Source organism: Prionailurus bengalensis, chromosome C1 (genome assembly GCF_016509475.1).
Source record: "Prionailurus bengalensis isolate Pbe53 chromosome C1, Fcat_Pben_1.1_paternal_pri, whole genome shotgun sequence".
NCBI classification, from domain to species: domain Eukaryota; kingdom Metazoa; phylum Chordata; class Mammalia; order Carnivora; family Felidae; genus Prionailurus; species Prionailurus bengalensis.
The window spans coordinates 177,760,774-177,788,000 of NC_057345.1; the positions used below are offsets into that span (position 1 = coordinate 177,760,774).

Below are 27,227 nucleotides of genomic sequence, written 5' to 3' on the forward strand. Positions count from 1 at the left end.
GTCATGTTCCCCCATTCATTATAAGATGTATTTCTTGATAGAAAATGATAGCAAACATTTGTAATCCTTTACTGTGGTGCCAAGCATTACTCTGTAAGTACTCGACACATTGTAACTCATTTTATTGCTCACATCAAAACTGTAAAGTAGATGTAGGTTAATTATATATTACAGGCAATTATCCTGAGGCACAGAAAAATTAAATAATTTGCGTAGGTTTACAGAGCTACCAAGTGGCAGAACCAGACCAGAGAGTCTGTCTCCAGGGTCTGTGCTCTTGACTATTACACTTTGCTGGACACCAAAGTTCAGTTCCGGTCTGGGTGTGCATTAGAATCACCCATGGAGCCTTTTTTTTTTTTTTTTTTTTTTTTTTAAATATGGAACGCTTCACGAATTTGCGTGTCATCCTTGCGCAGGGGCCATGCTAATCTTCTGTGTATCGTTCCAATTTTAGTATATGTGCTGCTGAAGCGAGCACCCATGGAGCCTTTTAAAAACAGTGCTGTTCAACCTCAACCTAGGCCTGGACAATTAGAAAATCTGAGAGTAGGACTCCGGCATCTCATTTTTTTAGGAAAGGGTTATATAATCACAATGTTAGACTACCTTTGATTTGCTCTAGAAGTTTCATTTTATTCCTGCTATCATTACCCACCCCCCCCCCACCAAAAAAAAGATCTCTAGACATTTTACCCAGTATAATTTAAAAATATTCATTATCTTGTACCTTGGAAATGAACTAAATTAAATGGTTTGGATGTGTTGAGTTTATTTGAATTTATTTTTTCACTGATGACTCTAAAATGAGAAACAAATAGCAACTGAAAAAATTAATATTTAAGTATGAATCATTATAAATTTAATCATAAAATTTTTATTTTGCATGCTATCATAGTGAATTTTAATTTTACTAGTATCTATTTAGTACATGGAGTATTAAAGTGTATGCATTTTCTTACATAGTGCTCAGGGAATTGTTTATTCCATGTTGATATTACAGTAAATGTGTAAGGAACTCTTCAGATGTAGAATTGACTATTTTATTTAGTTACATCTTTAAAAAAATTGTTTTAATGTTTATTTTATATTTTGAGAGACAGCATGAGCAGGGGAGGAGGGACACAGAGAGCAGGAGACACAGAATCCGAAACAGGCTCCAGGCTCTGAGCTGTCAGCCCAGAGCACAACATGGGGCTTGAACCCACAAACCATGAAATCATGACCTGAGCCAAAGGTGGATGCTTAACCAACTGAGCCACCCAGGCACCCCCTAAAAAAACCTTTTTTTAGGGAGTAAGAGAGAGAGAGAGGGAGAACAACGAAGAGAGGGGCAGAGGGAGAGACAGACAGAATCTTAAGTAGGCTCCGTGGTCAGCGCAGAGCCTGATGGAAGACTTGTACCGGCGACCCTGCGATCATGACCTGAGCCAAGATCAAATGTCAGACGCTCAATTGACTGAGCCACCCAGAAGCCCTGAGAATTATATTAAAAGATCCTTTTTCTTTTTTACCTACATAGTTACCATTTTTTGGGGCTCATCATTTTTTCCTATAGATCAGAATTTCTATCTGGTATCAGCCCTTAACAGTGCAATTATTGTTGGCAAAAGATTCTAAGCTTTTATCTGAAAATGTTTGTATCATCTTCATTTTCGAAAGACCTGTTGGCTTTGTAGCATTGAAGTCTATATTCTGTTGGCACTTAAAAGATGTTATTCACTGTCATTTGGCTTTACATTGCTTCTGATGAGAATTTATATCCATCTTTTGTGGTATTCTTTTTTGTATTGTCTTTTTTTCCCCTCTCAGTGCTTTCAGAATTTCGTGTTTATCTTTGGTTCTGAGCAATTTCATTTTCATATGCCTAGCCGTGGACTTTGTATTTATCCTGCTTGGGGTTCACTGACCTTCTTGGATCTGTAAAAGGTTTCATTTATACAAATTACAACATCCATGCTATAATTTCTTCATTTTTTTTTCCTCACTATTAGTTTTTATCCGGGACTCCCAATTACATATATGTGAGGTTGTTGTGCCATAGGCCACTGAGATTTTTTTTTTTAATCTTCATTATTTCTTTCCATTGTTTAGATTGGATCACTTCTACTGATCTGTCTTCAAGTTTGCTAACCCTTCTTTTGCCATCCCTGATCTGCTAAGCCTACCCAGGGAATTTTTCATTTCAAATACTGTATTTTTTAGTTCTAGAATTTCCATTTCCATTTGGTTCTTTGTAACGTCCCTTCTCTGTTTAGATTCCCCTTCTTTTCTCTCATTATGATCTTCTTTTGCCTTAAGTCCTTAAATATTTATTAAAACCTATTTTTAAAAAAATTTTTTTCTTTTTTGCAAATTCCAACATCTGAGTGAATGATCTTGAGGTTGCTTTTACTGACCACTTTTTCTCTTGACTGTGACTCTCATTTTCTTGTTTTATTGCTTGAATGGTAACTTTTGATTATATAATGGACGTTGTGGGTGATCTGTTGAAGAAACTGTAGTTTGTTATCTTCTTCTGAAGTGTATTCATGTTTTTTTTCTACCAAGCATTTAAATTACTGACAGATCATGTGGAGCTTGTGAAGGCTGTTTTATATATCCTTAGAGAGAGAGTTTCAATTTCACCCTTAATCCTAGGGCAAATCCTAGCTTCCTTAGTTCTAAGACATAAATTTTTCCTTACCCTGGCCCTACTCCAGTTTTAATTTAAAATCCAAAGTGTTTACTAAGCTATCTAATTATGTAGAATTCAAACTTGAAACTCCATTTACCCTGGAGTGGTAGTCACTAAAATCTCTTTTTAGCTCATTTAACATTCTAGCAGTTGTTTTCCTCTGGGTTGCCACAAACGGGATTTTCTCCTTCAATTTCCATTTGTTTTGGAAGCAAGGAACTCTGTTCTGGTGATTCAAGCTAATAAGAGTGCAACTTATAATATTATGTTATAATAATATAACATAATTATTTATTAAAATAATTAATAAAAATCATAAAATTTTTTTTTAAAGTGCAGCTTATTTCTTGAGTTTTTGCCACTTCCCCTTAATGCTGGGGGCTGTCTTCTGTGTAACATCTGTATAAATATGGATATCTTTTTTTTTTTTTTTAACTTTATTTTGGGAAAGAGAGAAAGCGTAAGCTGGGGAGGGGCAGAGAGAGAATCCCAAGCAGGCTCCCCACTTGCAGAGCCCAACATGAGGCTCAAACCCCAAACCATGAGATCATGATCTGAGTCAAAGTTGGACACTTGACCAACTGAACCACCCAGGCACCCCTGGATCTCTTTTTTCAAATGTCGAATTTATTCCAATATCTGCCTGTTTTTGGTTGCTCTTCATGCCTATTTTAAATGGTTGTTTTCTGTATTTTGTGCAGAGTTTATCATAGTTATGTATGGGAGGGTTAGTCCAATAGAAGTTCTTTCATCATTATCAGATTTAGAATACCAGATCTTTACTTTTTATAAAATTTACTTCAGATGATTAATATATTTCTGATTATGGCCTCATTAGTTATATTTTATGTTTATTCATAGATATGAAGAGAAGGCTACTAAAGATTTGGAACGATACAATAAGCAAATCAAGAGAGCCATTGAACAAGAGTCACAAATGCCATTAAAAGATGGCAGAAAAAAGATAAAGCCCACCAGTGCATGGCATTTGGCACAGAAGCACAAATTGAAAACTTCATTATCGAATCAGCCAAAACTTGAAGACCTTTTTCAGTGCCAAATTGAAAAAAGAAAGAACCAAAATGTTAAAATAGTTCAGATCCCCTTTTCTATGGAAAACTTAAAAAAAAATTTTGAGAAACATAAATTTGACTTAGAAGAGAAGGACGAATTTTGCTTGATCCACAATCTCAAGTTTCCTGATGGGTGGCTAATTACATCCAAAACAGAGGTAATGTTATTAAATCCTTACAGAGTAGAAGAAGCCCTCCTATTTAAAAGACTTATTGAGAATCATAAACTTCCTGCAGAGCCACTGGAAAAGCCAATTACATTAACAGAGAGGTATGGTGAAATAATATAATTCTTTTCTTTAACTCTCAAAACATTTATCAATCCATACTAGATTAGAAATTGAAAGTAACAAGTTGGAAGTGTTTCTAGTAGGGAAAAGTTTCCTAGTAGGGAAAAGATTTATTTAAAGAAATCTTTTTAAAATTTGATTTTCTAATCTTTAATGGAATTGTTTTTAAATTACTAATTTTAGAGTATGCTAGATAGTTTACTTCTGCAATTAATAAATAACCTCAATTCTTCTGTATACAGTGACTTTCCTAAGGGTAATTTTGAAGTTAGGTTGCCATGACTCTCTTTCATTGTACACTCTTTTAACATTTTAAACATATACCAAAATTGAATTATACAATGAATGCCTTGATCAACAATTATCAAGATTTTCCCACATTTGTCTACTTATTCTTTAAAATGTATATGTATGCTGTGTGTATATGTATGTGTGTTGTGTGTATGTGTACATACATATTTTCTTTCCTAAGTATTTTTTAGACAGTTCCCACCCAAACATCTTTCAGTATCTTTCTCTTAAAAATGACTTACCTAAAGGGCTTTGGAAAGAGACAAGGGATGATCAGCTGCTTTCTTTGGCCTCTGCAAAGACATGATAACTGGCTGGAATGGTCATGCTTTGTATGTACTGCTCAAAACAGTACATAACAGGTATCCAGCATCGAGAGGAGACCAATACCCCTGTTCAGGATCCAGTCTCCCTTCTCTACTTACACTTTCTCCTTCCCCTTCTTAGCTGTATGCATGGCTGCCCAGTCAGAGAATATGTTTCCAAACTCTGTCTCTTTGAGCCCAGGTAATTGAACTGGACCATTGAGATGTGAATAGACATGTTTACAAGTTCCGTGTTATTGTCTTACAGACAAAGCCAAAAAAATATAAAAATGACTTACCTAACTACAGTTCCTATCTTTCACAATATTAATTCCTTGAAAGCGTTCTTCATGGTCTCAAAATGTCTTTTTTTTATAGTTTGTTTTTTTAAATTTTTTTTAATGTTTATTTATTTTGAGAGAGAAAGACAGTGTGAGTGGGGGAGGGGCAGAGAGAGAAGGAAACAGAATCTGAAGCAGGCTCCAGGCTCCAAGCATAGAGTCCAACACAGGGCTCCAACTCACTAACTGCAAGATCGTGCCCTGAGCCGAAGTCAGACACCCAACTGACTGAGCCACCCAAACACCCCTCTTTTTTATAGTTTTTAATGTATCAAGTTTAATTTTTATCTAAACAAGGTCCAGCCATCACATTTTGTTAAGTGTCTTAAATCTCTTCTAAATATCACACCATTAACTTATTGTTGATAACAGTCATTTGTTCATTAGAATATCCTGTTATCTCAGTTTGACCCTTTGCTTCCTTAAGGTGGTGTTTAACTTGTTTCTCCTTCTCCCATATTTAAACAGAAGACAGCCCGAGAGGATTGAATAGATTTAAATTATCCTTTTTAGTATCACAGTTCAATAGGTTGTGCTATGTGCTTTGTATTTCATCACATCAAAAGGCACTTATCACTGGGTTCAGCCATTGACAGCCTACTCTTATACCTTAAAATTCCCTATCAACCTTTCCATTTAATGGATTCATCCATTGATGATTGTTTCCTGAACTGATTTTATTATACTTTGCAAAATGGGGTATTTCCCTTTTATCCTACATGAGCAAAGTATTTTCTGTAAAAGAGACTAATAACTATTAACATTTGCCTTTTTTATATTTAATACTTCTTTTTTAGTCTGACACAGGAGAGAATCTTATGTATGATAAAGGAGATTAAAAACCTGAAATTAGAAAGATATTGAGGATTTGTTCTCTAGGACACATCACTAGGTAATTGTTTCAGAACTCCCAAGAATAAATTACAACAAAATCTTTTATACAATATATTAAAACGCTTGTGTTAAAAACCCTGCCACCAGAAGAAAAAATAGGGCCAGGACACAGGAAAACATTTGTCCCAAGGCTACCTTTTTTAATTAAGGCAATGGTAATCACATTCACTAAAATCCAGCATAGTATTCTTTCATAGTAGAATCCTTTCGTAGTATTCTTTTAAGATTGGCTTAGGAAACTGTTGAAGAATTAGAAAAAGAATTAATACAGATTTGGGGTATATTAAACAGTTCAGAAATCTGATCATACTTTCTCTTTTCTCCCCTTACAAAGAGCTAGAGTGTATCTGAAATTTTAAACTTGATTGCTTTTCTAAATGGTATTTGTGAACTTTCATTTAAAGTTCAAAATTCATTTTGTGTGCTTGTACAAATTATATGTTTTAAAAAATATTTTCCTGTTACATTCTGTTTTTCAAAACCAAATACATTAAAAATTATTTTTGGAGGCCCATACTAGCCTGAAAAAAAGCTTTCTTATTTGAACATGAACTGCAACAAAGCTGAATTCAAAATTGTTTTCACCCTTCTTATCAAATGTGACATCCCCACCACAATGAATGTAAGTTTTTCATAACTGTGTCAAAGACAGGGTAGTTATGGGCTGGGCTTAGTTTTCTCACTATGGTTCTTTTTTTTTTTTTTTTTATGTTTATTTTTTGAGAGAGAGAGAGAGCCAGAGCTCGAGCAGGGGAGGGGCAGAGAGAGAGGGAGACACAGAATCCAAAGCAGGCTCCAGGCTCTGAGCTGTCAGCACAGAGCCTAACACGGGGCTCAGACCCAGGAGCTGTGAGATCATGACCTGAGCCGAAGTCGGCTACTCAACCGACTGAGCCACCCAGGCACCCCTCTCACTATGGTTGTAATGCAGGAATGGAGTAATTTAGATTTCTATAAAATAAAAAATAAGAGCTCAATAATAGCAATAACAATGGCTAATGTTTGTTGAGGACTTACAAGAGCTTTACTAAACCCTTTGATTTTCACAACAACCTTATGATACAATAATATAGCTATGGCATTATTTATAAAGTTTTCAATTGTATGATTTGAGAGAGCACAGTTTTTGATTTCACATTTAATTTGTCATGTTCTGAAAAATAGAAACTGTCTTTTATGACTAGTCTTCCTCCTTTCTGTTCACGGTATACAGTAGGTCTTCTAAAGACACAGAAATGTAAAAAAATAAAGTTTCTTACAGGGTTAGTTATATCTTTGTATTTTGGTTACTGATGATTTTTAGAGGGCCCTTGGGTTAACTTTTTCCCATAAATCCTCTTATTTAATTTTACATATTTAATAAGTTAAAAGACCATTAATTTCTTTTTCAGTCTTTTTAATGGATCTCATTACTTAGAGATTTTATGTAAAATGACCACAGATGATCAGAGACACAGTGGATCAACTTACCTGTCTGATCCTCGTCTTACAGCAAATGGTTTCAAGATAAAATTAATACCAGGTATGATAATGTGATTTAATATTTCCTGACTTGGAAATAAGTCTTGTTCCAGAAGTTACATTTGAGTTTCATAATGTACATATCATGGTATATTTTTATTTCATGAAAAGTACAGCGTCAGCTATGTATGTGAAAAGTCATATTTCAAAAAGGTCACTTCTGTTGGAAACAAGCAACCTTGGCATCTCTTTCAGTATATTACCTGGCATTTGTGTTTTCATAACTCATCGAGTAGTTTCATTGTAATGTTTGACCTCTTTTGTCACAAAATGCAAACTGCCTACTTTGTTTAAATTATTTAATACTCCTTTAGATGGGAAAGATATACATAGTATATTGGAAAGGTCTAACAAAAGTGGACCTCTCTTACCTTTTTAAAAGGATTTTTACTTGTTTTGCCAGTTGGGTTTGTAACATCAGCAATCTTACTATTTGGAGAGTGAGTGATTTGATTCCATTGCTTTGCTAAAAACACTGTGATAAAACTATTTACTTTGTATGGCAATTCACTGGGTGGAGAGAAAAGTAAATCCTTCTGGCTAGGAGACTTCAGTTTTCCTGGTTGGCCCTTTCTCTCTTCTTTCATAGCTTCCATATTTAACTTTTTTCTGCCCTAACTTCCTATGTTGGTCTTGACCTACTACTTTCCCTTCATCTGGTATCAAAGGTGCTGCGCAGAGTCATCCCACTGTCCCCTCTCCTGTTTGTCCCTAAAGCTGTCATGACCAAGGTGTAGAAAAATAAACTTCAACCAAAACAGTGTTGAAAATTTTTACAGGAATGTTTTACTGAGACATAAAAAGAATATAAGTAAAAACAATGTACAAAACTATGAAATTAGATATATGCAGAAGATGTTTTTGGTGCAACAAACTTTAACTTCATTGACTTTTGCAGTTTTAGGAACACCTACCATGAAATTTCTTACCTTCTACCTCAGTCTGGATATTTAGATTTGGAGTGAAAAGCTAGTCCAAATCTCAACTCTGCCATTTAAAGGGTTTTCTTGGGAAAGTCATTTGGCCTCAATATTTTCTCATTATAACAACTAATAATTATTGAATAATTATAATGTACAGGGCACGATTCTAAATATTAAATGTATTAATTTAATCTTCCTAATAGCCCTGTGAAGTATGTTCTATTGCTGTCTCCATTTTATAGATGGAAAAATCAAGGCACAATGAAGTTTGCTTAAGGATACACGGTTAGTGGTAGAACAAGGGTTTAAACCCAAGCATCTTTATAGGCTACCTTTTAACTGATTTATTATATTGCTTCTTTTAAAGTGGAGATATTTACTTTATAAAGTAGTTAGCACTTAACTAGGTACTTACAGAAATCAATACGCGTAGTATTTGACAGTGGTAGGTGTTTGAATATTCTCTTTTCTTCCCATCTTCCAGTACCCCTTTCTGAAAGGACTTGTCCTCATTTCTTTTAGTCATAGAAATCTTTCTTCCTTGGGACCCCTAACATCTTTTTAAATTATTTGAAGTGTGAAGCTAGGGGTGTGTGTATGTATATATGTAGTTAAATATTTTTTTCTTAATCTATTTTTCTGATTAACTATGTGGTATTGCTGGCAGGTGCCATTTTTTTTTTTCATGAAAGATGTTATCACAGCAATTTTTTTTTTTTTTTTTGCATTTCTCATCCCTGAAATGCAGCCAAATCAACACCAAACACCAAGCCATCTTGCATACCTATAAAACTGATTTGAGGATTAACACAGCAATCTGCACAACTTGAACCACAGAACTCCGCAGGTTCACAGCAATTTTTTTTTTTAAGTTCGGATAGCCAACTTTTAATTTTTTTTATTTTTGAGTTACCCAGTACGTTTCTATCTGACAGATGCTTTCAGCTCTTAGCTTTGTGGAAGTGTTTTTTAAGGCCTTTGGAATACCAGGTACCTTGCATGGCACCAGAGATAAAAATGAATAAGACTTATCTGCAAACTGACTTGATTTGATTGGAATTAACTTTACTTAGATTGTCATCAGCATTATTTATCTTACCAATAACAAACACATCAGATTAAAAACTCTCATGTTCTTTTTTAAGCCCTTTTTTTCCCTTCATTAATTTTTATGTCATGTTTTCCTAAAGACCACTTCTTTTTTTAGAGTTTGTTGTCTTAGACTAACTTTGGATAAACAGTTTGCCAGTTGTCAGAAAACATCGTTGAATAAAGATAAAGACATTTAAAAAAGAGGAAGAATAATACATCTGGCTTTGAGGGAAGGTTCTGAATGTGATCCTAAGAATTTTGCTTGTTAATGGGAATAGCATTTTGTTTTACATCAACAAGAATTCCATATTTTAGGAGGTGAAAACTTGTTGGGGCACCTGGGTGGCTCAGTCGGTTAAGCATCCATCTGACTCTTGATTTTGGCTCAGGTTATGATCTCACAGCTCGTGGGTTTGAGTCCCGAGATGGGCTAAGTTTCCTATACTTAGTTTCCTATACTAAGTTTCCTCCTACTTTTCAGTCTGATCATAGCATAAAAGGTACAGAACCAGCATAGTGGAAAGTCTCTTAGCTGATGTTTTTGTAATTTACTTATCTGTATATATGTGTAAAAATATGTGAACCAGAATATTCTGCTTCTTCCTCTTTGCCTACCTAAACCCTGTATCAAGTCCCATTTAAATTCCCCTTTTATTTCCCTTCATTCAACTCTTGTGTTTTATCCCTTAATGTTTAATTATAGATCATCTTCTGTTACTCTATAGTTGTTTCCAAGGAGGAACATAGGATGCCTCCTCTATTATACCACCACTGTATCTTATCCAGGTCAAGGAAATGATCTGTAACTGGAAGCAGATTAGGTATAGGATCACAGACATCTCAGGATCTGAAACTCTTCAAGCTACATCACTCCTTTTTTTCTTTATCTATTGGTAGCTACTACTTATCCAACATTGGACTGTCTCATTTTCTTTACTTCTAGGTAACCATGGTATGAAATTCAATATTAACAGTGTTACACAGAGCCAAAGAAGACAATCTCTGCTATTTTGCAGCATTTTAAAATGCATTCTAAAGCCAAATTTGATCCTTTGGAATTTATATTGTTATGGGTATTTTACCCCATTATATATCCAATCTAGTTTTTAGTTTTATTTTAATCACTAAATTAAAGTAGTTTAATAAATAATGTCAGCTTTAAATATTGTTTTACTAAAATATTTTAAAACATTTAAAACATTAGTATTTCATTTTCTCAAGTTAGTGATATATTAATAAGTTAGTATAGTGGTAATCATTTGTAATATATAAGTGTATCAAGTCAATACTTTGTAAACCATAAATTTGTATAGTGTTTATCAATTATATCTCAATAAAGTTGGAAAAAATAAATTACTATGAATATTTTTATAATTAAGTTAAAATAGTCACAGAGATAATTCAGGCCTTTAAGCTAGATATTAACGTAGTAGAATAGAATTTGAACAGCAACAGTTGTTAAAACACTTAAATCAATTTTATTTTAATAAATATCATGGGACTCCATTTTCTCTCCAAAGTAGGAAGTGTTCTACACAAATGGAGAGAACAGAAGTGCAATAACAGAGATACAAAGCACATGTGGTGTCTATGAGCACTTATGACTTAATGTGAAATCCTATGGGAAATTATCATTTGTTCTCCAACTAAGGAACAAAACTTTGTTCTGACTATATTAAATTCTAAGGAAGGTTCACTAAATGTTTTCACAGTGATTTTGTTTTTAATAGGCATTTTCTGGAATATAATTCAAAACTAACTATATCTACATGTGGTTTTATTTATTTTTCTTTTAGGTGTTTCCATTGCTGAAGACTACTTGGAAATAGAAGAAATGGCTAATTGTCTCCCATTCTATGGAGTGATGGACTTAAAAGAAATTCTTAATGCCATATTAAACAAAAATGCAAAGGAAGTTTATGAATGTAGACCTCGTAAAGTGATAAGTTATTTGGAGGTATGCATTATTAGATTATGTAGGTTGTTTAGGTTTTAAGATACTTAACTGTTTATCAATAAAATAGTAAACATTCAAAATAGTAAAGTTTCTATTAGGTTTATTATATGTTTGCAAGAAGAAATACTACCAAAAAAAGAAAACTTCATTAAAAGTTTCACATCATAAACTGGTTGTAGTAAACTCTATCATGGATCCTTACCATAACATTATTTCCTGAGTACATATTGAGGAAGAGCCCTATGAATGACACCCTTTATAGTGATGGTCTTTCTGAGGTTTTTTGTTTGTTTGTTTTTGTTTTTTGTTTGGAGTAGTTTTTCTGATTTTTAAGAAAGGATTCAAAATTTCTCCACTTTTACACCAAATACCTGTCTATAAAGGATTTTAAGCCCTGATCTCTTCAAGAGCAAAAAGGGAGAGTAAGTGAAAGATGTAGATTATTGAATAAATGGAAATTTTAGTTTTCTAGGAATATTTACCACAAATAAGAAATAAAACAGTGGGTTAAAAAATGAATTCTAAAGTAATAGAGGATGGAAGAAGCTTATAAGGTTTTAAATGTTCAAGTATATGATAGTAGTGGGAAAACAATAGTGATTGTGTTTGAAGTTCTATCCCTTAGGTTTGGTATTTTAAAAACAAACCTGAATGTAAATAAAATCTGTTTTCTCCCTTTTAAAAAAAAATGGGCCATTTTTGGTCAGACTCTTACCATGGTGTGTGCCCATTGCATTCTGAGGGTCAGACTTTTGGAAAGTCCACTTTTTACTCTTTCTGAAGATTGTATTCAATAGTATTCAGTGAGTCCTTCAAGAGCTTTGCCTTGTGGAACTTCCTAGCCTATTGTGGGAGCAATTTAACACAGATAGTTTCTAATGGCTTCAAAGGAATCTTTTCTTACGAAAGAGGTAGTATAAACTTAAACGAAGGTTGAAGGAGTTGAGGGGCATGTTTTGGGTATTGACGAACCATGCGGAAAGAAATACGATTTCAAAGATAACAAAAATGGTTGGATATTTAGATATAAATATTTTTACTAATATTATACTTCTCATTACATTAAGGCAATTGTGGATTGATTGTTAAGGAAGAGAGCCTGGGAAAAAAAGAACTTCCATAAGATCTACAGGCATATTTCCATTTAAGGTCAAGCTGAATAAGATGAATCAGAAATAAAAGATAGGAGAATAAAAGAAAAACCAAACAGAGGTACATATAAAAGTGAAGGAACGAAAGAAATTTAAAAATGAGTAATTAGTATCATATTCTCTATAGGGTAATAGTTGCTAGAAGACCATCAGGTATGGCTGCTAGATAGCAGTAATAATAGAAAAATAGTCAGGAGAAGACTTGCCAATGGCCGAACAGCGGAGCAGTGGTGAAAAAGTGTAGGCTGCAAGTCACATGGTGTTAAAAAAAAAAGAGAGATTAGCTTGTCTGTGTTTCTGTGTTGTTGATGGGAAAGACTGACATAAAAGATTGGAGAGCGGATGTTCCAAAAGAGGCAGGAAGGAAGATGGGATAAAAGATATAAGCTTTAGAAAGGAGAAACTGTTCTCTTAAGAGCAGAAGAGAGGGAAAATGAAAGTAAAAATATTTTGAGGTAAACTTGAGAGAAGTGAGGTATGTGATCCATGTGGGAAAGGAGTAGGAAAAGTTATCTGCTGAGAGTGAAGAGGCTGGGGAGGCATTGGGGATTTGAGTGTAGTAGAGAATATCTGAAGATAAGAGTTGTAGGTATTATAAGAGAAGGTTGATTAGAGAAGAATAAGATGTCCAAATGGCATTGAGGACTCACAAGAGCTAACACTGGTATTGGATCCAGCCAGGACAGTTTGGAAATTTTCTAACAGTGCTTGGTACAATTTATCCAGCTGTAGCAATTAGCAAGATGAATATGTAGAACAAGGGGGTGAGTGAGCAAATTTGAACCCATAGTGTATATACAAGAAACTGTGTTATGTCCTAGAGGAATAAATATGGTTCCTAGAGGAACCTAAAGATGAATTAGGTTCTAGTAGGAATCAAAAATGAATGCAGGAAGCTGGAGATAATATCTTAATGTCTCACTAACTATTCAGGACCTTAAGTAGGGAAAGATAATAAAGGTGCTGGTGAGGCAGAAAATTAAGGAGGGATTAAGGAGATTACAGGTCAAATTAAAGAAAAGAATGGGTTTAGTTAGAGAGGAGTAGGATGGTTGGAAAGATAAAGGGAAGAGGGTGTGTGGTTGCAGAGAATAATATTAGGCTCACCTTCTTTGAAAAAAATTTTTAATGTTTATTTTTGAGAGAGAGAGAAAGAGTGTGAGATGAGGAGGGGCAGAGAGAAGAGGGAGACACAGAATCCAAAGCAGGCTCCACGCTCCAAACTGCCAGCCAGACTCAGGGCTCAAACCCATGAACCTTGAGATCATGACCTGAGCTGAAGTTGGACGCTTAACCAGCTGAGCTACCCAGGCATCCTTAGGCTCAAGTTCTTTGAAGTGCAAGAATTTTTTAAAAATAAATCTTAAAAGAAGCTAGCTTTGCTAATACTATTTACCCCTAAACGCTCAGTTTTTCCTATCTCAGAAAACAGCATCACCATACTGAAAATGCAGACATTATCCTTGGGTCTATATCCATCATAACTAGTCCACCAGCAAGTCTTGACTCTACCTCCTGCTCGTGTCAGGAGTCTTTAAACCTCCTTCCATCTCCACTGCTATCACCCTTGTCAAAGACTCACCAAGACTGTAGTAATTGCCTGCAAGACTGCTTCTCTTCTTGACCTGCCTCAAACCATACTTCACACAACAGCAAAACTGATTGTTTTAAAATGTGAAGCAAATATTAGGCTCTTGCTTTAAAACCCCCTGGTTATTTCCCTGTGCATTCATCCTGTCCTAAAGGGTGATCTGGCCCCTACTTAACTCCCTTTCTTGTTTCCCTTTTCTACTTAGTAACTATGCTACACCCACAGTGACCATTCAGTTCTTTCTGTTACTTCTGCCTGAAATGCTTTTCTTACCCCATGATCTTTGCATTATTTCTTATTTAAATTGAAACTTAAATGTCACCTTGAAGAAGCTTTCCCTAACTACACAATCACTCTCTATCTTGTTGCCTAGTTTAATTTTGCACACTATTACTGAAATTTTCTTTGTCTTTTTATGTTTTGTTTCTCTGCACTAGAATAGAATATAAATTTCACAAGAACAAGGATGTTGTTTGTCTTATTCTTCTCTGTGTGTAGAACCTACAATAATGACTAACATAATTTGTGCTTCATATGTGAGTAAATGAGTAATAAAAAGAATATAATCAATTTTCTGCCTTCTCTCTTGCCAGAAATAACAGGTTTTCTGCTTCAGGGTGTATTGTGGTAAAATGTATGGCTTTCTCTTCACAGGGAGAAGCAGTGCGTCTATCTAGACAATTGCCGATGTACTTGTCAAAAGAGGACATCCAAGACATTATGTACAGAATGAAGCACGAATTTGGAAATGAAATTAAAGGGTGTGTTCATGGTCGCCCATTTTTTCATCATTTAATCCATATTCCAGAAGCTACCTAATTAAATATGTTTAAGAAATTTGTTCCTATTAAAATTGATAATAAAACGAGTCAGTTTTAAACCATCTTTGTATTATCATGTATTAAATGGTTATTTTATAAGTGAGGATTTACTGACTTGCATATTGAAAAAGGATTCAAAAACTGGAAAACTTAAATAAACTAACATTGACTGTTCATTTTATTCTGAAGAACCAGCTGTCATAATAATTATTGGTTGTAAACCCCAAACTCCAAATACCTAGTATTCTTGGGTGGTTGATTTACTAAGGGCTGTGGACTAAATCATGTCCCTAAAATTTATATGTTGAAGTCCTAACCCCTAGTGTGATGGTATTTGGAAATAGGGTCTTTTAGGAGGTAATTAGGTTTAGATGAAGTCATAAGAGTAAGGGCCCTCATGGTAGGATTAGTGCCCTTATAAGAAGAGACACCAGAGCTTTTGCTCACCCTCTCCTTTTCTCCTACCAACCCCCATGTGAAGATACAGTGAGAAGGTGGCCCTTCATGATCCAGTAATAGAGATCTCACCACAAACCATGCTGACACCTTGATCTTGGACTTCTAGCCTCTAGAACTGTGAGGAAATAAATGTTGTGCTTTTAAGCCACCAGTCTATGGTATTTTGTTATGGCAGCCTGAGTGGACTTTTACACTGGGTCGGTCCCATGCAGAGAGAAATCACACAGACTGAGCTGGCATATCTGATAGAAGTTATCAATGTTGTTTAAAGTATGATGGGGAGACAGGGAGTGGGAGAAAGTGAGAAAATGAAGTTTAGAGGAAAAGAAGTTTAGCTTTCAAAATCCTGCCATTTACCTCTATTTTGGGGTAACAGTTTAGAAATTGCTGTCTCTTAAATGGAAATTATTGGGTTTTGGGGTCAACATTTGTCAGAGAACATGGGAAGATCCAGAGATTTAACAAAATTTAGGTTAACATTATTCATTGTGTTTGTGTCCTTTCGAAAACTAGATCCCCCAGTGCACCAAAACACTTAATTTGCAAAAAATTCGTTTTATAAAGTAAAATGTTCTATACTGGATACATGATCTCCGTATTCCATATCATCTCAAGTTTAAATTTTTTTTTAATTTTTTTTTAACGTTTATTTTTTTGAGACAGAGACAGAGCATGAATGGGGTGGGTCAGCGAGAGAGGGAGACACAGAATCCGAAACAGGCTCCAGGCTCCAGGCTCCCAGCTGTCTGCACAGAGCCCGACATGGGCCTTGAACTCACAGACCATGAGATAATGACCTGAGCCGAAGTTGGATGCTCAACCGACTGAGCCACCCAGGTGCCCCTAAAAAACTTTTTTTTAATTTTTATTTTTTTTGAGAGAGAGTGTGAGCATGGAGGGGCAGAGCGAGAGGAGACACAACTCAAAGCAGGCTCCAGGCTCTGAGTGTCAGCACAGAGCCAGGTGCGGGGCTCCAACTCACAAACCGTAAGATCATGACCTGAGCTGAAGTCAAGACGCTTAACCAATGGAGCCACCCAGGCGCCCCAAAAAGTTTTAAATTTTTTTTTTAATTATTTTTCTAAGCAAAGATCACAAAGACCTTGCCTCATGTTTTATTCTAAATTTTTTTTAACCTTTTATTTGTTTTTGAGACAGGGAGAGACAGACCATGAACAGGGGAGGGTCAGAGAGAGGGAGATACAGAATCCGAAACAGGCTCCAGGCTCTGAGCTGTCAGCACAGAGCCCGACGCCGAGCTCCAACTCACAAGCCGTAAGATCATGACCTGAGCCGAAGTCGGCTGCTCAGCCGACTGAGCCACCCAGGTGCCCCAAGAAGTTTTAAATTCTTAAGACCCTTGTGTTAAGAGGTGTACAAATTGTGATACCCTAGAAATCTACCTGGGTACAAATTGTGATACCCTAGAAATCTACCTGTAGACAGTCCTTTTTTCCTGCCAGCACAGTCCTCTTACCCATAACCTAAATAGTATATATTTTTTCCATTACCTCCTTTCAAAGTTTGGGGCCCCTCTCTAGGAGACATTTCTGGTAGTAATCCTTTTTTTTTTTTTTTTTTAATTTTTTAACCTTTATTGACCTTTGAGACAGAGAGAGAGCATGAACGGGGGAAGGTTCAGAGAGAGAGGGAGACACAGAATCTGAAATAGGCTCTAGGCTCTGAGCTGTCAGCACAGAGCCTGACGCAGGGCTCGAACTCACGGACTGTGAGATCATGACCTGAGCAGAAGTCGGACGCTCAACCGACTGACCCACCCAGGTGCCCCGGTAGTAATCCTTTTTAAAACACTGGGTAAATTGAAGAAAGAGAGAAGCCTACAGAGACATAAAAGATGAAATTTGCATCATACATTTGTACCAGCAAATGTATGTAAGCAAAATTTAGTACTCATTTTGTAGCTGATAACAGTCAGTTGTTGCAAAAGGTCCTACAATGGCCTCTAAAACAAAGCTTTTTCTTTGCAGTTATGTATGGGTCATGCCCGATGAGACTAGTAGTAATGACGGCAGGTATTTATTACCTATTTGCTAGATACACTATGCACTTACCTTGTATGATCACATTTAATCTTCACAACAAATTTAAGATTGTAAGTACTATTGGGACTCTAATCCTACCACTATTACACATCCTGACATGAGAAATGGCCCTCAAGAGTCATTAGGGACAACAAAAACATAAGGGGTAAAATGAAAACTATAAAACATTTCCTGGCACCGCTGTAAGGAATGCTACATCACCTTTGTGCTGCAACGCTTTCTCAGCCAGTCTGGTGGGTGGGATCGCGGTTGGTCCAGAAGAGGCCCCTTCTCTGGGCATCTTAGGAGTCTGCGGAAGCCCCGCCCCAACGCACTGCCGGGCTTCCTTTCCCATCCCCCACAAGCCCTTGCGGCTGCCGTGGCACCACCGGACAAAATGGCGGGAACGGGTGGCAGCGACGGCCAAGCCCCGGCTCCCAGGATGGAGGTAACGGCTGATGCATTTTGGTCAGCTGGCGCTAGGCATTACGGGCAAGGGGAGGAGATCTAGAGAGAAAGAAAAGCCCACCCCAAATTGCCCATTTTTCTCACTAGCTTGCGGTTTGGCCGCGGAGAGGGACGACCCTCAGGGAGTGAATTCTTAAAGTGCTCTTGAGACCCAAGGGCTTAGTTTAAGATCCCACCCATAGCTGGAGCGCAGAAGTGACGCCAAAACCATGCAGAGGTGAGGCTTGCAGGCCTCTCTTGCGTGGCCCTTTTGCTTTGAGGGTAGCCACGCGTGGTCCGGCAGTGCCTACGACGTTTAGTTTAAGCTGAAAAATGTTAGGCCCTAATTCAGATGGACAGGTTTTTGTTGTTATTTTCACTGGCTATTTGATTCTCTGTGATCTTATGCACATTTTCTGGCTAGAAATTGCCAACTATCTCACCAGCAGCCTGCATTTCTTAAGTAAAAATGTAAATATGACCTATTTATTGGGCCCCCAAATTTTGACCCGCTAACTTAAAAACCAAAGTTGCCGGGCAAATTAAAATACCAATAATATTAAGGTATTTAAATGAATTAGACTTATTCTTGGAATTGGAGCATTCTAGATTGACTATGGCAAACCAGTGTTGGTGGATTCATAGTTAATAAAAAGAATCTTTGAGGTGGCCTAATCCAACCCAATTTTGCAGACAAATAATTAAATGATTTGCCTGAGTGTCCATAGATGATCTAGTACTGTACTAGTTCTACCTCAAATGTCATTACCATAAACAAAACAAAGAAAGGTAAGTAGTGAAAGAAAAAATAAATTTGTACTGCAAAGCCAAATAAAAACTGATTTGATATTGTCAATTACTTCCTATCATAAGCATCAATAATTAAGAATTAACTGTTACCTTGGTCTAGATCTGTTGGTTGATCTCAACCTAAAGTTAAAAATTTTTTAATATTCTAAACCTTTACTGTTTCCAGTAATACTAACAACACACCACTTAACTCTCACCACTATTGCCTTGAGATTGTTTTCTCTGCTTATTTTTTATTACACTTTTTATTACTCCTTAAACCACTACAGATTCATGTAAGGATACTTTTTCTAGTTTTTAAACTCCTGTCCCAGTGGTTATCAAATTTGAGCCACACAAATTGGAACCACTACCCTATCCTATATCAGAGCTCTCCCAACAATCTCAAGTTCATTCCTTTTAGCTCCTTATTTTTTCATCTCTGTAGTAAAGATGTTGAACTTGACCCCCAAGTACACAATCATTTCTAACATTCTATGATTTTGTTTCTTTCTATGTTGTCTTGAATGTTCATTAGCAGGACCTGGAATAACCTTGTTGCAGTTATTTAATTGAGCTAATCCCTGTGTTACTATCGACCATATTTAAAATTTTTTTTTTTTTTTTTCAGCGTTTATTTATTTTTGGGACAGAGAGAGACAGAGCATGAACGGGGGAGGGGCAGAGAGAGAGGGAGACACAGAATCAGAAACAGGCTCCAGGCTCTGAGCCATCAGCCCAGAGCCTGACGCGGGGCTCAAACTCACGGACTGCGAGATCGTGACCTGGCTGAAGTCGGACGCTTAACTGACTGCGCCACCCAGGCGCCCCCTATCGACCATATTTAAGTACCTCTGAACTAACCCACTTTTTCCATAAAATATTTTAAATTAATCAGTGGCAGGGGTGAGTGGAATAGATTTCTTCCACCCTACTCAAAGTGGACTAGAAATCACTCAACAAATTCCTCCGTCTCTAATTGTATATTCATTTCCTTGTTTTTTCAATAACATTTACCAAGTGTCATGCTCAGTGCTGAAAAGAGAAGACATTCTTTGCCCTCTAGAGGAGAAAAACTATTGCAATCTAATATGATGAATGTTAGGAGGATATGTAGTATATACTACAGGAGTTTAAAGGGGCACCCACTTCAACTTGGAGAAACTAGTAAGCTGAGCCTTGATAAAGAATTAGCTGGGAGAAGAAAGAAAAGAAGGGTATTTCAGGCAGACGGTACAGCATGTGCCAGTGCATTGATGAATGCAAGGAATTCTACATCATTGGATCTTGAGGAGTAAATGGAGATTTGATTAGAATAATAGGCAGTACCTTGATCATAAAGGGTCTGAGGCCTCTAAGGATTTGGGAAATTTTATCATAAGTGTTGTGAAAATCCATTAAATTTCAAAGCAGGTAAGTACACAGTAAGGTTCAGAAGACTTTAGCCAAGTTAAAACCAGATAGAGCAAGTTAGCGGGCTACTTCAGAATTCAGACAATGTGAGTGATCCAAATGAAAAGAGATAAAGGTTCTGTGGAGGCTAACAGAGTCTATTTGACAGGTATTGAGGCCCTCATAGTCTTGTGGGGGTTTTCAGTTTGCCCGCACATGGGATGATGCCATAATAGAATTAAAGTGGAAAAGAAGTCTCTCCTCATTTGGCTAATTTATGGTGATAACATTACTAGAAGAATGGGGTCTCCTTTGGCTTTCCTTCCTACACTAAGAAGTCAGAGTAATTTCAGCTAATCGTTCTGAGTTTCTCATGGACTAGGAAAATCATTCAGTATCTTTTTAAAAATGAAAAAAAAATTGTTTTAATGTTTTATTTATTTTTGAGAGCAAAAGAAAGAATGGGAGCAGGGGAGGGAAAGAGAGAGGGGGAGACACAGAATCCGAAGCAGGCTCCAGGCTCTAAGCTGTCAGCACAGAGCCTGATGCAGGGACTAAAACTCACGAGCTGTGAGATCATGACCTGAGCCAAAGTCGGATGCTTAACCAAATGAGCCATCCAGGCACCCCCCCCCCCCTTTTTTTTTTTTAATTTTTTTTTTTCAATGTTTATTTATTTTTGGGACAGAGAGAGACAGAGCATGAATGGGGGAGGGGCAGAGAGAGAGGGAGACACAGAATCGGAAGCAGGCTCCAGGCCCTGAGCCATCAGCCCAGAGCCTGACGCGGGGCTCGAACTCATGGACCGTGAGATCGTGACCTGGATGAAGTCGGACGCCTAACCGACTGCGCCACCCAGGCGCCCCCAGGCACCCCCCTTTTTAAAAAAATTATTAGATCAGGTGTTTAAGTTGTAATCTAGGTTTGTATCTGGGGCCTTTTGGAAATCAACCTAAAGTTTCTAGTTGTTCCTTAAATGAAATAGTTTTACTTATAAAGGACTTCAATAATTCAAATATAATTTCCTAGAAAATTTACGTTCAGATGATTAGCAAAACAAAATAATAGTTGTCAAATTTAAAATTATATTTAATGCTGAACTGATTTGATTTTGAACTCTCTCATAGGCATTTTATGTTTTATAATTTAGATCATAGAAATGAGTGATGAGTTAAGAAGCCAGCAAGAAATTGTGAATGGATTGAATATATTTTTGGAAGAAAATGGTATGTTTTCAAAAGTTTATTCCTTTAAAAGACATTTTTGGTTTTAAATTTGCTTTCATTTTATCTAAAGACGTTGATAAATAACAGCAAGTTAACTTGCAGGACAATGATCCTATTCTGCCCCAAAATATATTTTAAGTAATTCACTAATAATAATATCAAAAAACATTTCTGTGTGTCTTTATATATAAATAGCTAAATGTACATAAGTTCCTTATTACCTATTTTTAAGTTCCTTGCACTTTTTTGGATCTGTCTCCTTAGCTTCCCTAATTACATAAAAAGAACTATCATAGATCAAACATTTTCCCACATGCATAGTGACGATCCTTGATGTCCCACATAAAAAGTAAGATTCCCCTCCATACATGTAGTTTCTAATTTGTCAAAGATTTTTTATAGGCACCAGATTGTAGCTATTTTTTCCACTTAAAACCAAAATTGAATGTACAATACTTCTCTGCTTCCAAAGTTGGAAGAAGGATACTTCATATTTTCTAGATTTCTTCAGATGAGAAGTTTGAGGATGCCCTGTATATACTAGTGTAAGAGTATGGCCCCAAGTCAATACTTCTCAAAACTTTACTGTGCATTTGAATCTTTTGGACATCTTCCTAAAATTCATGTCTGATTCAGTAGTTCTGGAGTAGGATCTGATATTCTGAAATTTCTACTGGCTCAGATAGTCTGGAGTAGGATCTGATATTCTGCATTTCTCACATTTCTGTTTGTTAACACAATTTCTGTGCACTGGGTTAATAAGAGTGCATATAATCCTTTGGCTAAATGCTAGATTCTTGAAATAGAATACAGATACATTTTTTAATACAAACATATACTGAAAATCAAATAATCAGAATTATGACTCTGTTTATGGTTCTCTATTCTCAATTTCCATTGGGAAGTTAGATTTAGATTTTCTTATGGGACATCATTCTTTATTTAAGAAGTTGGACTTCTATATTCTCAGAAATGTTACTGAGGTAGCTGGCTCCAAAATGGCCCCCATCAATTCTTACCTTCTTGTACCCCATTCCCCCATTAAGAGGTGAAGAATGTTCCTCCACTTCTTTGAATCTGAGCTAGTTTATGATTACTTTGACCATTAGATTATAAGTGACACTATATGCCTTCTAAGCCGAAGTCATAGAAGCTTCGTAGCTTTCCTGCAGGCTCGCTTGAAACAGCTTCCCTGGGGAACTCAGAAGAAGTCATTCTTTCTATGTTGAGTCTGTTTTAGAAAACACAAGCTAGCCAGGTGGAGAAAAGATGCTTGACTACTTTTTTCCCAGTTGTTGAACCATCCTAAGCTCAGGTGTCAGACATTGAGGGAAGATGCCTTCAGATGTCTCTAGCCTCAGCTATCATTTGTTTACAACTATATGAAACACCCCCAGTGAGAACTGCCCAGCTGAGCTCTTCAGCCCTCAGAACCACAAAAGATAAATTGTTAAACCATTAAGTTTTGAGGTGGTTTTTAAATTTTTTTTAATGTTTATTTATTTTGAGGGAGAGAGAGACAGAGTGCGAGCAGGGGAGGGGCAGAGAGACAGGGAGACACAAAATCTGAAGCAGGCTCCAGACTGAGCTGTCAGCACAGAGCCCGCGCGGGACTGGAACTCATGAAATGTGAGATCCTGACCTGAGCCTAAGTCAGACACTTAGCCGACTGAGCCACCCAAGCGCCCCTGAAGTGGTTTATTATACAGAGACAGAACACTTATATTATGCCAGTTTGAGGAGACTTATTAAAATGTTCTGTTGATCTTTCAGAAAATGATCAATATAGGAGTTGCAAATTCATCTGAAATTTTCATACAAAATATTGTAGTCTTTTTTAATATAAATTTATTTATGAAATATCTGGCATTTTAATTTCTTCTCATAAAAATGTTCTAGCATTAAAGAATTTATATTTATGTTTTGTGATCATGCTTTTGAGATTGGAGATAATACTAGTTTTGAGGATTATTTAAATATCTGATTTTCAGCTCTTCCACATATCATGAGAATTTTCCATTTTCACCTGTCCATGTTGTCACCTATCCATGGGATCAAACTATGAGTGAGAAAAAGATTAATATTGTTTACTGAATATTAACTTTTCTTTTTTCTTTGATTCATGCTATGATTTGTCTATATATTGCTCTCCACAATAGTTTCTTAAAGGAATCTCCTTTGGGCACTTTACCACTTTCATAAAGAATGATTTTAGTGACATTTTAAAATTTATTCACTCACTCCATTTTCATCAGACATCTGTCATAAACCACCTTAGGGAATTCAAGACCCAGAGGGATTCAAAATTAAATAAAACATAATCTCTGCCTTTAGGGAGATTTAGTCTATTAAAAGAGAATAGTCCACAAATAACTCTATTAGAATCAATATTTTTGAATGAGAGGAATAAAAATGCAGGGAAGTTCAGAATAAATGAAAATCACATCAGTAAGGGTGATCAGCTTCACAAAGAAAATTGCACAGCTGGGCTGTGGGCCTGGGAATTTATCTTGTTGGCATGGTTTTTTGTTTGCTTTATTTTTTCCCACTTCTCACTTTTAATGAAATATTTTCACATTCTTTCATCATGGGTTATATTATGTTGAGTATACTTTTAACATAATTTTTATTCCATTTATTTAAATTTTAAAAAAGCAGTTCACCCATTTTTCCAACTCCCCACCCCTAGCCTCTACAACCACCAATTTGCGATCTGTACCTATTAGTTTTTTAGATTCCACATATAAGAGATCATATGGTATTTATCATTCTCTGACTTATTTCACTTAGCATAATACCTTCTAGGTCCGTCCATGTTATTACAACTGACAAATGTTACAAATGTTTTTTATGGCTAAATAATATTCCATTATATATATAAACCACAATTTTTTTATCCATTCATTCATTAGTAGACACTTAGGTTGCTTACATATTTTGGCTTGGTAAATAATGCTACAGTGAACATGGGGGTGCATATATCTTTTCAAATAAGAGTTTTATTTTTGAGGGGATATATATCCAGAATAGGGATTGTTGGACCATATGGTAATTACATTTTTAATTTTTTGAGGAATCTCTATACTGTTTGCATGTGGTTGTACCAATTTACATTCCCATCAGCAGTGCACAAGGGTCCCCTTCTCTCCACATCCTTGCCTACACTTGTTATTTCTTATCTTTTTGACAACAGCTATTCTAATAGGTGTGAGGTGATATCTCATTGTGGTTTTTATTTGCATTTCCCTGATGATTAATGGTGTTGAGCATCTTTTCATGTACACGTGAGCATCTGTATGTCTTCTTTGGAAAAATGTCTGTTCAGATACCCTGCCCATTTTTTAATTGGTTTGTTTGCTTTTTAAAAGAAAAAAAATTGGAACAGGAAAGAAAAGGTGACTTGAACACTGTTTATTTCCAAAAAGGACTTGCAATGATTACCATTAAAGAACAAATAAATGAGATCAAAACCATTAACATAGATGAATACATTCAAATTAAATAGTAAAGGAAAAAGAAAGTGAAAGAATACAGAAAAGACAAGATGAAAATGCTCTCTGGGTGGAGAGCACAGCCAGAGTCAATAGGAAGAAAGGAAGAGGCCCTCGGGTTGGAGGGAACCTGTATTGTTTGATCACTGCCAAAGTTCTTCCCTTTCTCCTCCTCACCCATACCTCATAGGACTCTGCACTAATAATTAATCCCAGTGCCTGGACATCCTTCAGCTGGCCAAAATCTCCTGTGTGTGTGTGTGTGTGTGTGTGTGTGTGTGTGTGTGTGTGTTTTCCAAAACAGTGAGGTAAACTCTAAACCCTAGCACTTACTTTGTTTGTCATTTATTTAATGCTTAGTATACTTAGTATTAAAGTCACTTAGTATTGTAATTTTTCTGGGGTATAATTTTATCTCTGCTTATCTTTATCACCTAGCATGGTGCCTAACCCACAAAGCAATCTATAATTATCTGTATATTTGAATGATGACATTTTATTTAGCACACTCTCCCTTTAATTTCAAGTCTGGAGGTATTGACAAACCAATACTATTCTTAATCCCCATCCAAAGGAGAGTCCTAGGAAATAAGATTAGAGGTTCATTTGGAAGCAAATTTTGAAGGGCCTTGAATATCAGGCTAAATATTTTCAACTTTAGTAAGAGCAGCTAAAAATTTTTAAGCAGGGAAGTAACATAATCAGAACTGTGTGTTAAGAATATTAATTTAAAACATGTTGAAAATGAATTGGAATGGATAAGAATAGAGATGAGGAGGTTAGTTGAAAAAAATCACACTGCAAAATTCCATTTACATTATATCTTAAGTGTCTTAGTAATCTCATCTTTGTATTTAAGGCATTATTTTGTATTTTTCAGTTCTAAATGATTCTTTTTTTTTTTCAAAACTTTATTTTATTTTTTAGTAATCTCTATACCCCATGTGGAGCTTGAGCTCAGGACCCGAGGTCAAGAGTTGCATGCTCTTCTGACTGAGCCAGCCAGGGACCCCTTCATTTTTCAGTTCTAATATTTGCCAGTAAAATGTGTTCATTAGTGACTCTGGATGATGATCAAACCATACTTAACAAGAATGTCGAGTTCATGGTGCACATGGACAAAAAGATGCTTTAAATTCATTTAATTTACCTTGATTTTCATAATAGCAAATTTCTGATGTTTTGCCTGGGAGAAATGTATATTTTATTATCCTTCTCTATAGCCTTTCTGGGCTCCATATTCTTATTGTAGTCTCTATACTTTCTCCTGCGTTCTACAGAGGCCTGAATATTTCCAGATCACCTCTTGTTTGTTCTTTTCTTTCCCAACTACCAATTATACTTACTCTCTTAATTTGGTTGATCTTGGCCAATTGTTAAAAAGAATTAGATTGAAAGGGACTTGTATCAATGTGAATGATATAAAGATACATTCTGTCATAACGGGAGAAAAACTATGGTGTGGATGACTAGGATATTTGGATCTTAAAATGAATCAGTTGCCCTGAAATTAATCTCTATAAATAATTGAATTTCAGGCAATTTAGGGATATACATTTTGGGAGAGAATTGCATACTCTCATATACATGTTAAGCCTGATCCTAATATGCATTTTTCTTTTCCCCAAAGGAGGAAGAAACAGAAACTATAAGTGAAGATGGTAGTTCAAAAGAAGCACATGATATGTCAGTGAAATACACAAATTTCTTTAAAATCTATAACTTTTATTCAAATATAAGACATATATGTCCTATATTTGTGAATCACCAGTAGTGTAGAATGTGGGCCTTTGAGTTGGAAAGCTTCAGGTTTAAATTCCAGCTTTATCTTTTATTAGCTCTGTTACTGTAGACTATTCAACTTCTATGTGCATCCTCTGTGTTGTATAGGGAAAATAATTTACTTTGCCAAGTTTTGTAAAGACAAAATAAGGGAAATGTAAAGCAACTAGTACAATACCTAGGACATGGTAGATACTCAGTGAATATGAGTTCACATCCCTTATTCTTTTGTCCTAGTTCTTAAGGGAATATAACAGTTAAAAACCAAAGCATTTTATTTATTTTTTGCCTGTTTGCCTTGCCCCTGCCTCCTTCCTTCCTTCCTTCCTTCCTTCCTTCCTTCCTTCCTTCCTTCCTTCCTTCCTTTTTTTAAAAAGTATTTTAAAAATGCTTAATCTTTCACTGTGCACCGAAGTATAACAAATGTATATCATTTTTCGTAAGTAACTCATCATGACAGTATCTTAGAGTCAGAAACCATTAATGATTAGATGCTGACAATAATTTGATAGTATGAATTTACAGTTAATTTTCTACTAAGCTAATGAAAGAGAGCTCCTGTGTAGTTAAAAATAATTTATATTTTCATTGAAGTTTGCTGTACTATATGGATATTTTTGGTCTGATTATTCCTAACTCTTCAAAGAAAAGAAGAGAACATTTTAAAGGTCC

The 27,227-nt window shown here is 35.9% G+C and overlaps 1 protein-coding gene and 1 non-coding gene across 10 annotated transcripts in view; one reads left to right on the forward strand and one right to left on the reverse strand.

Annotated features, from left to right (window-relative positions):
* PMS1 (PMS1 homolog 1, mismatch repair system component) overlaps nt 1–15,118 on the forward strand; it is a 100,076-nt gene extending 84,958 nt beyond the window's left edge. For 6 of the 9 annotated variants that reach the window (XM_043577282.1, XM_043577287.1, XM_043577286.1 and 3 more), the window contains 4 exons: nt 3,539–4,021; nt 7,263–7,393; nt 11,204–11,364; nt 14,761–15,118. In XM_043577282.1, coding sequence (XP_043433217.1) covers nt 3,539–4,021; nt 7,263–7,393; nt 11,204–11,364; nt 14,761–14,925 — 940 coding nt within the window. In that variant the 3' untranslated portion in view covers nt 14,926–15,118. The remainder of the gene's footprint in view (nt 1–3,538; nt 4,022–7,262; nt 7,394–11,203; nt 11,365–14,760) is intronic. The other 3 variants (XM_043577289.1, XM_043577291.1, XM_043577288.1) reach the window with 1 other exon arrangement.
* On the reverse strand, nt 375–481 carry LOC122482221. Its single transcript, XR_006297028.1, has one exon. It is a non-coding gene; the product is annotated as a U6 spliceosomal RNA (small nuclear RNA).
* Nucleotides 15,119–27,227: the final 12,109 nt, after the last annotated feature.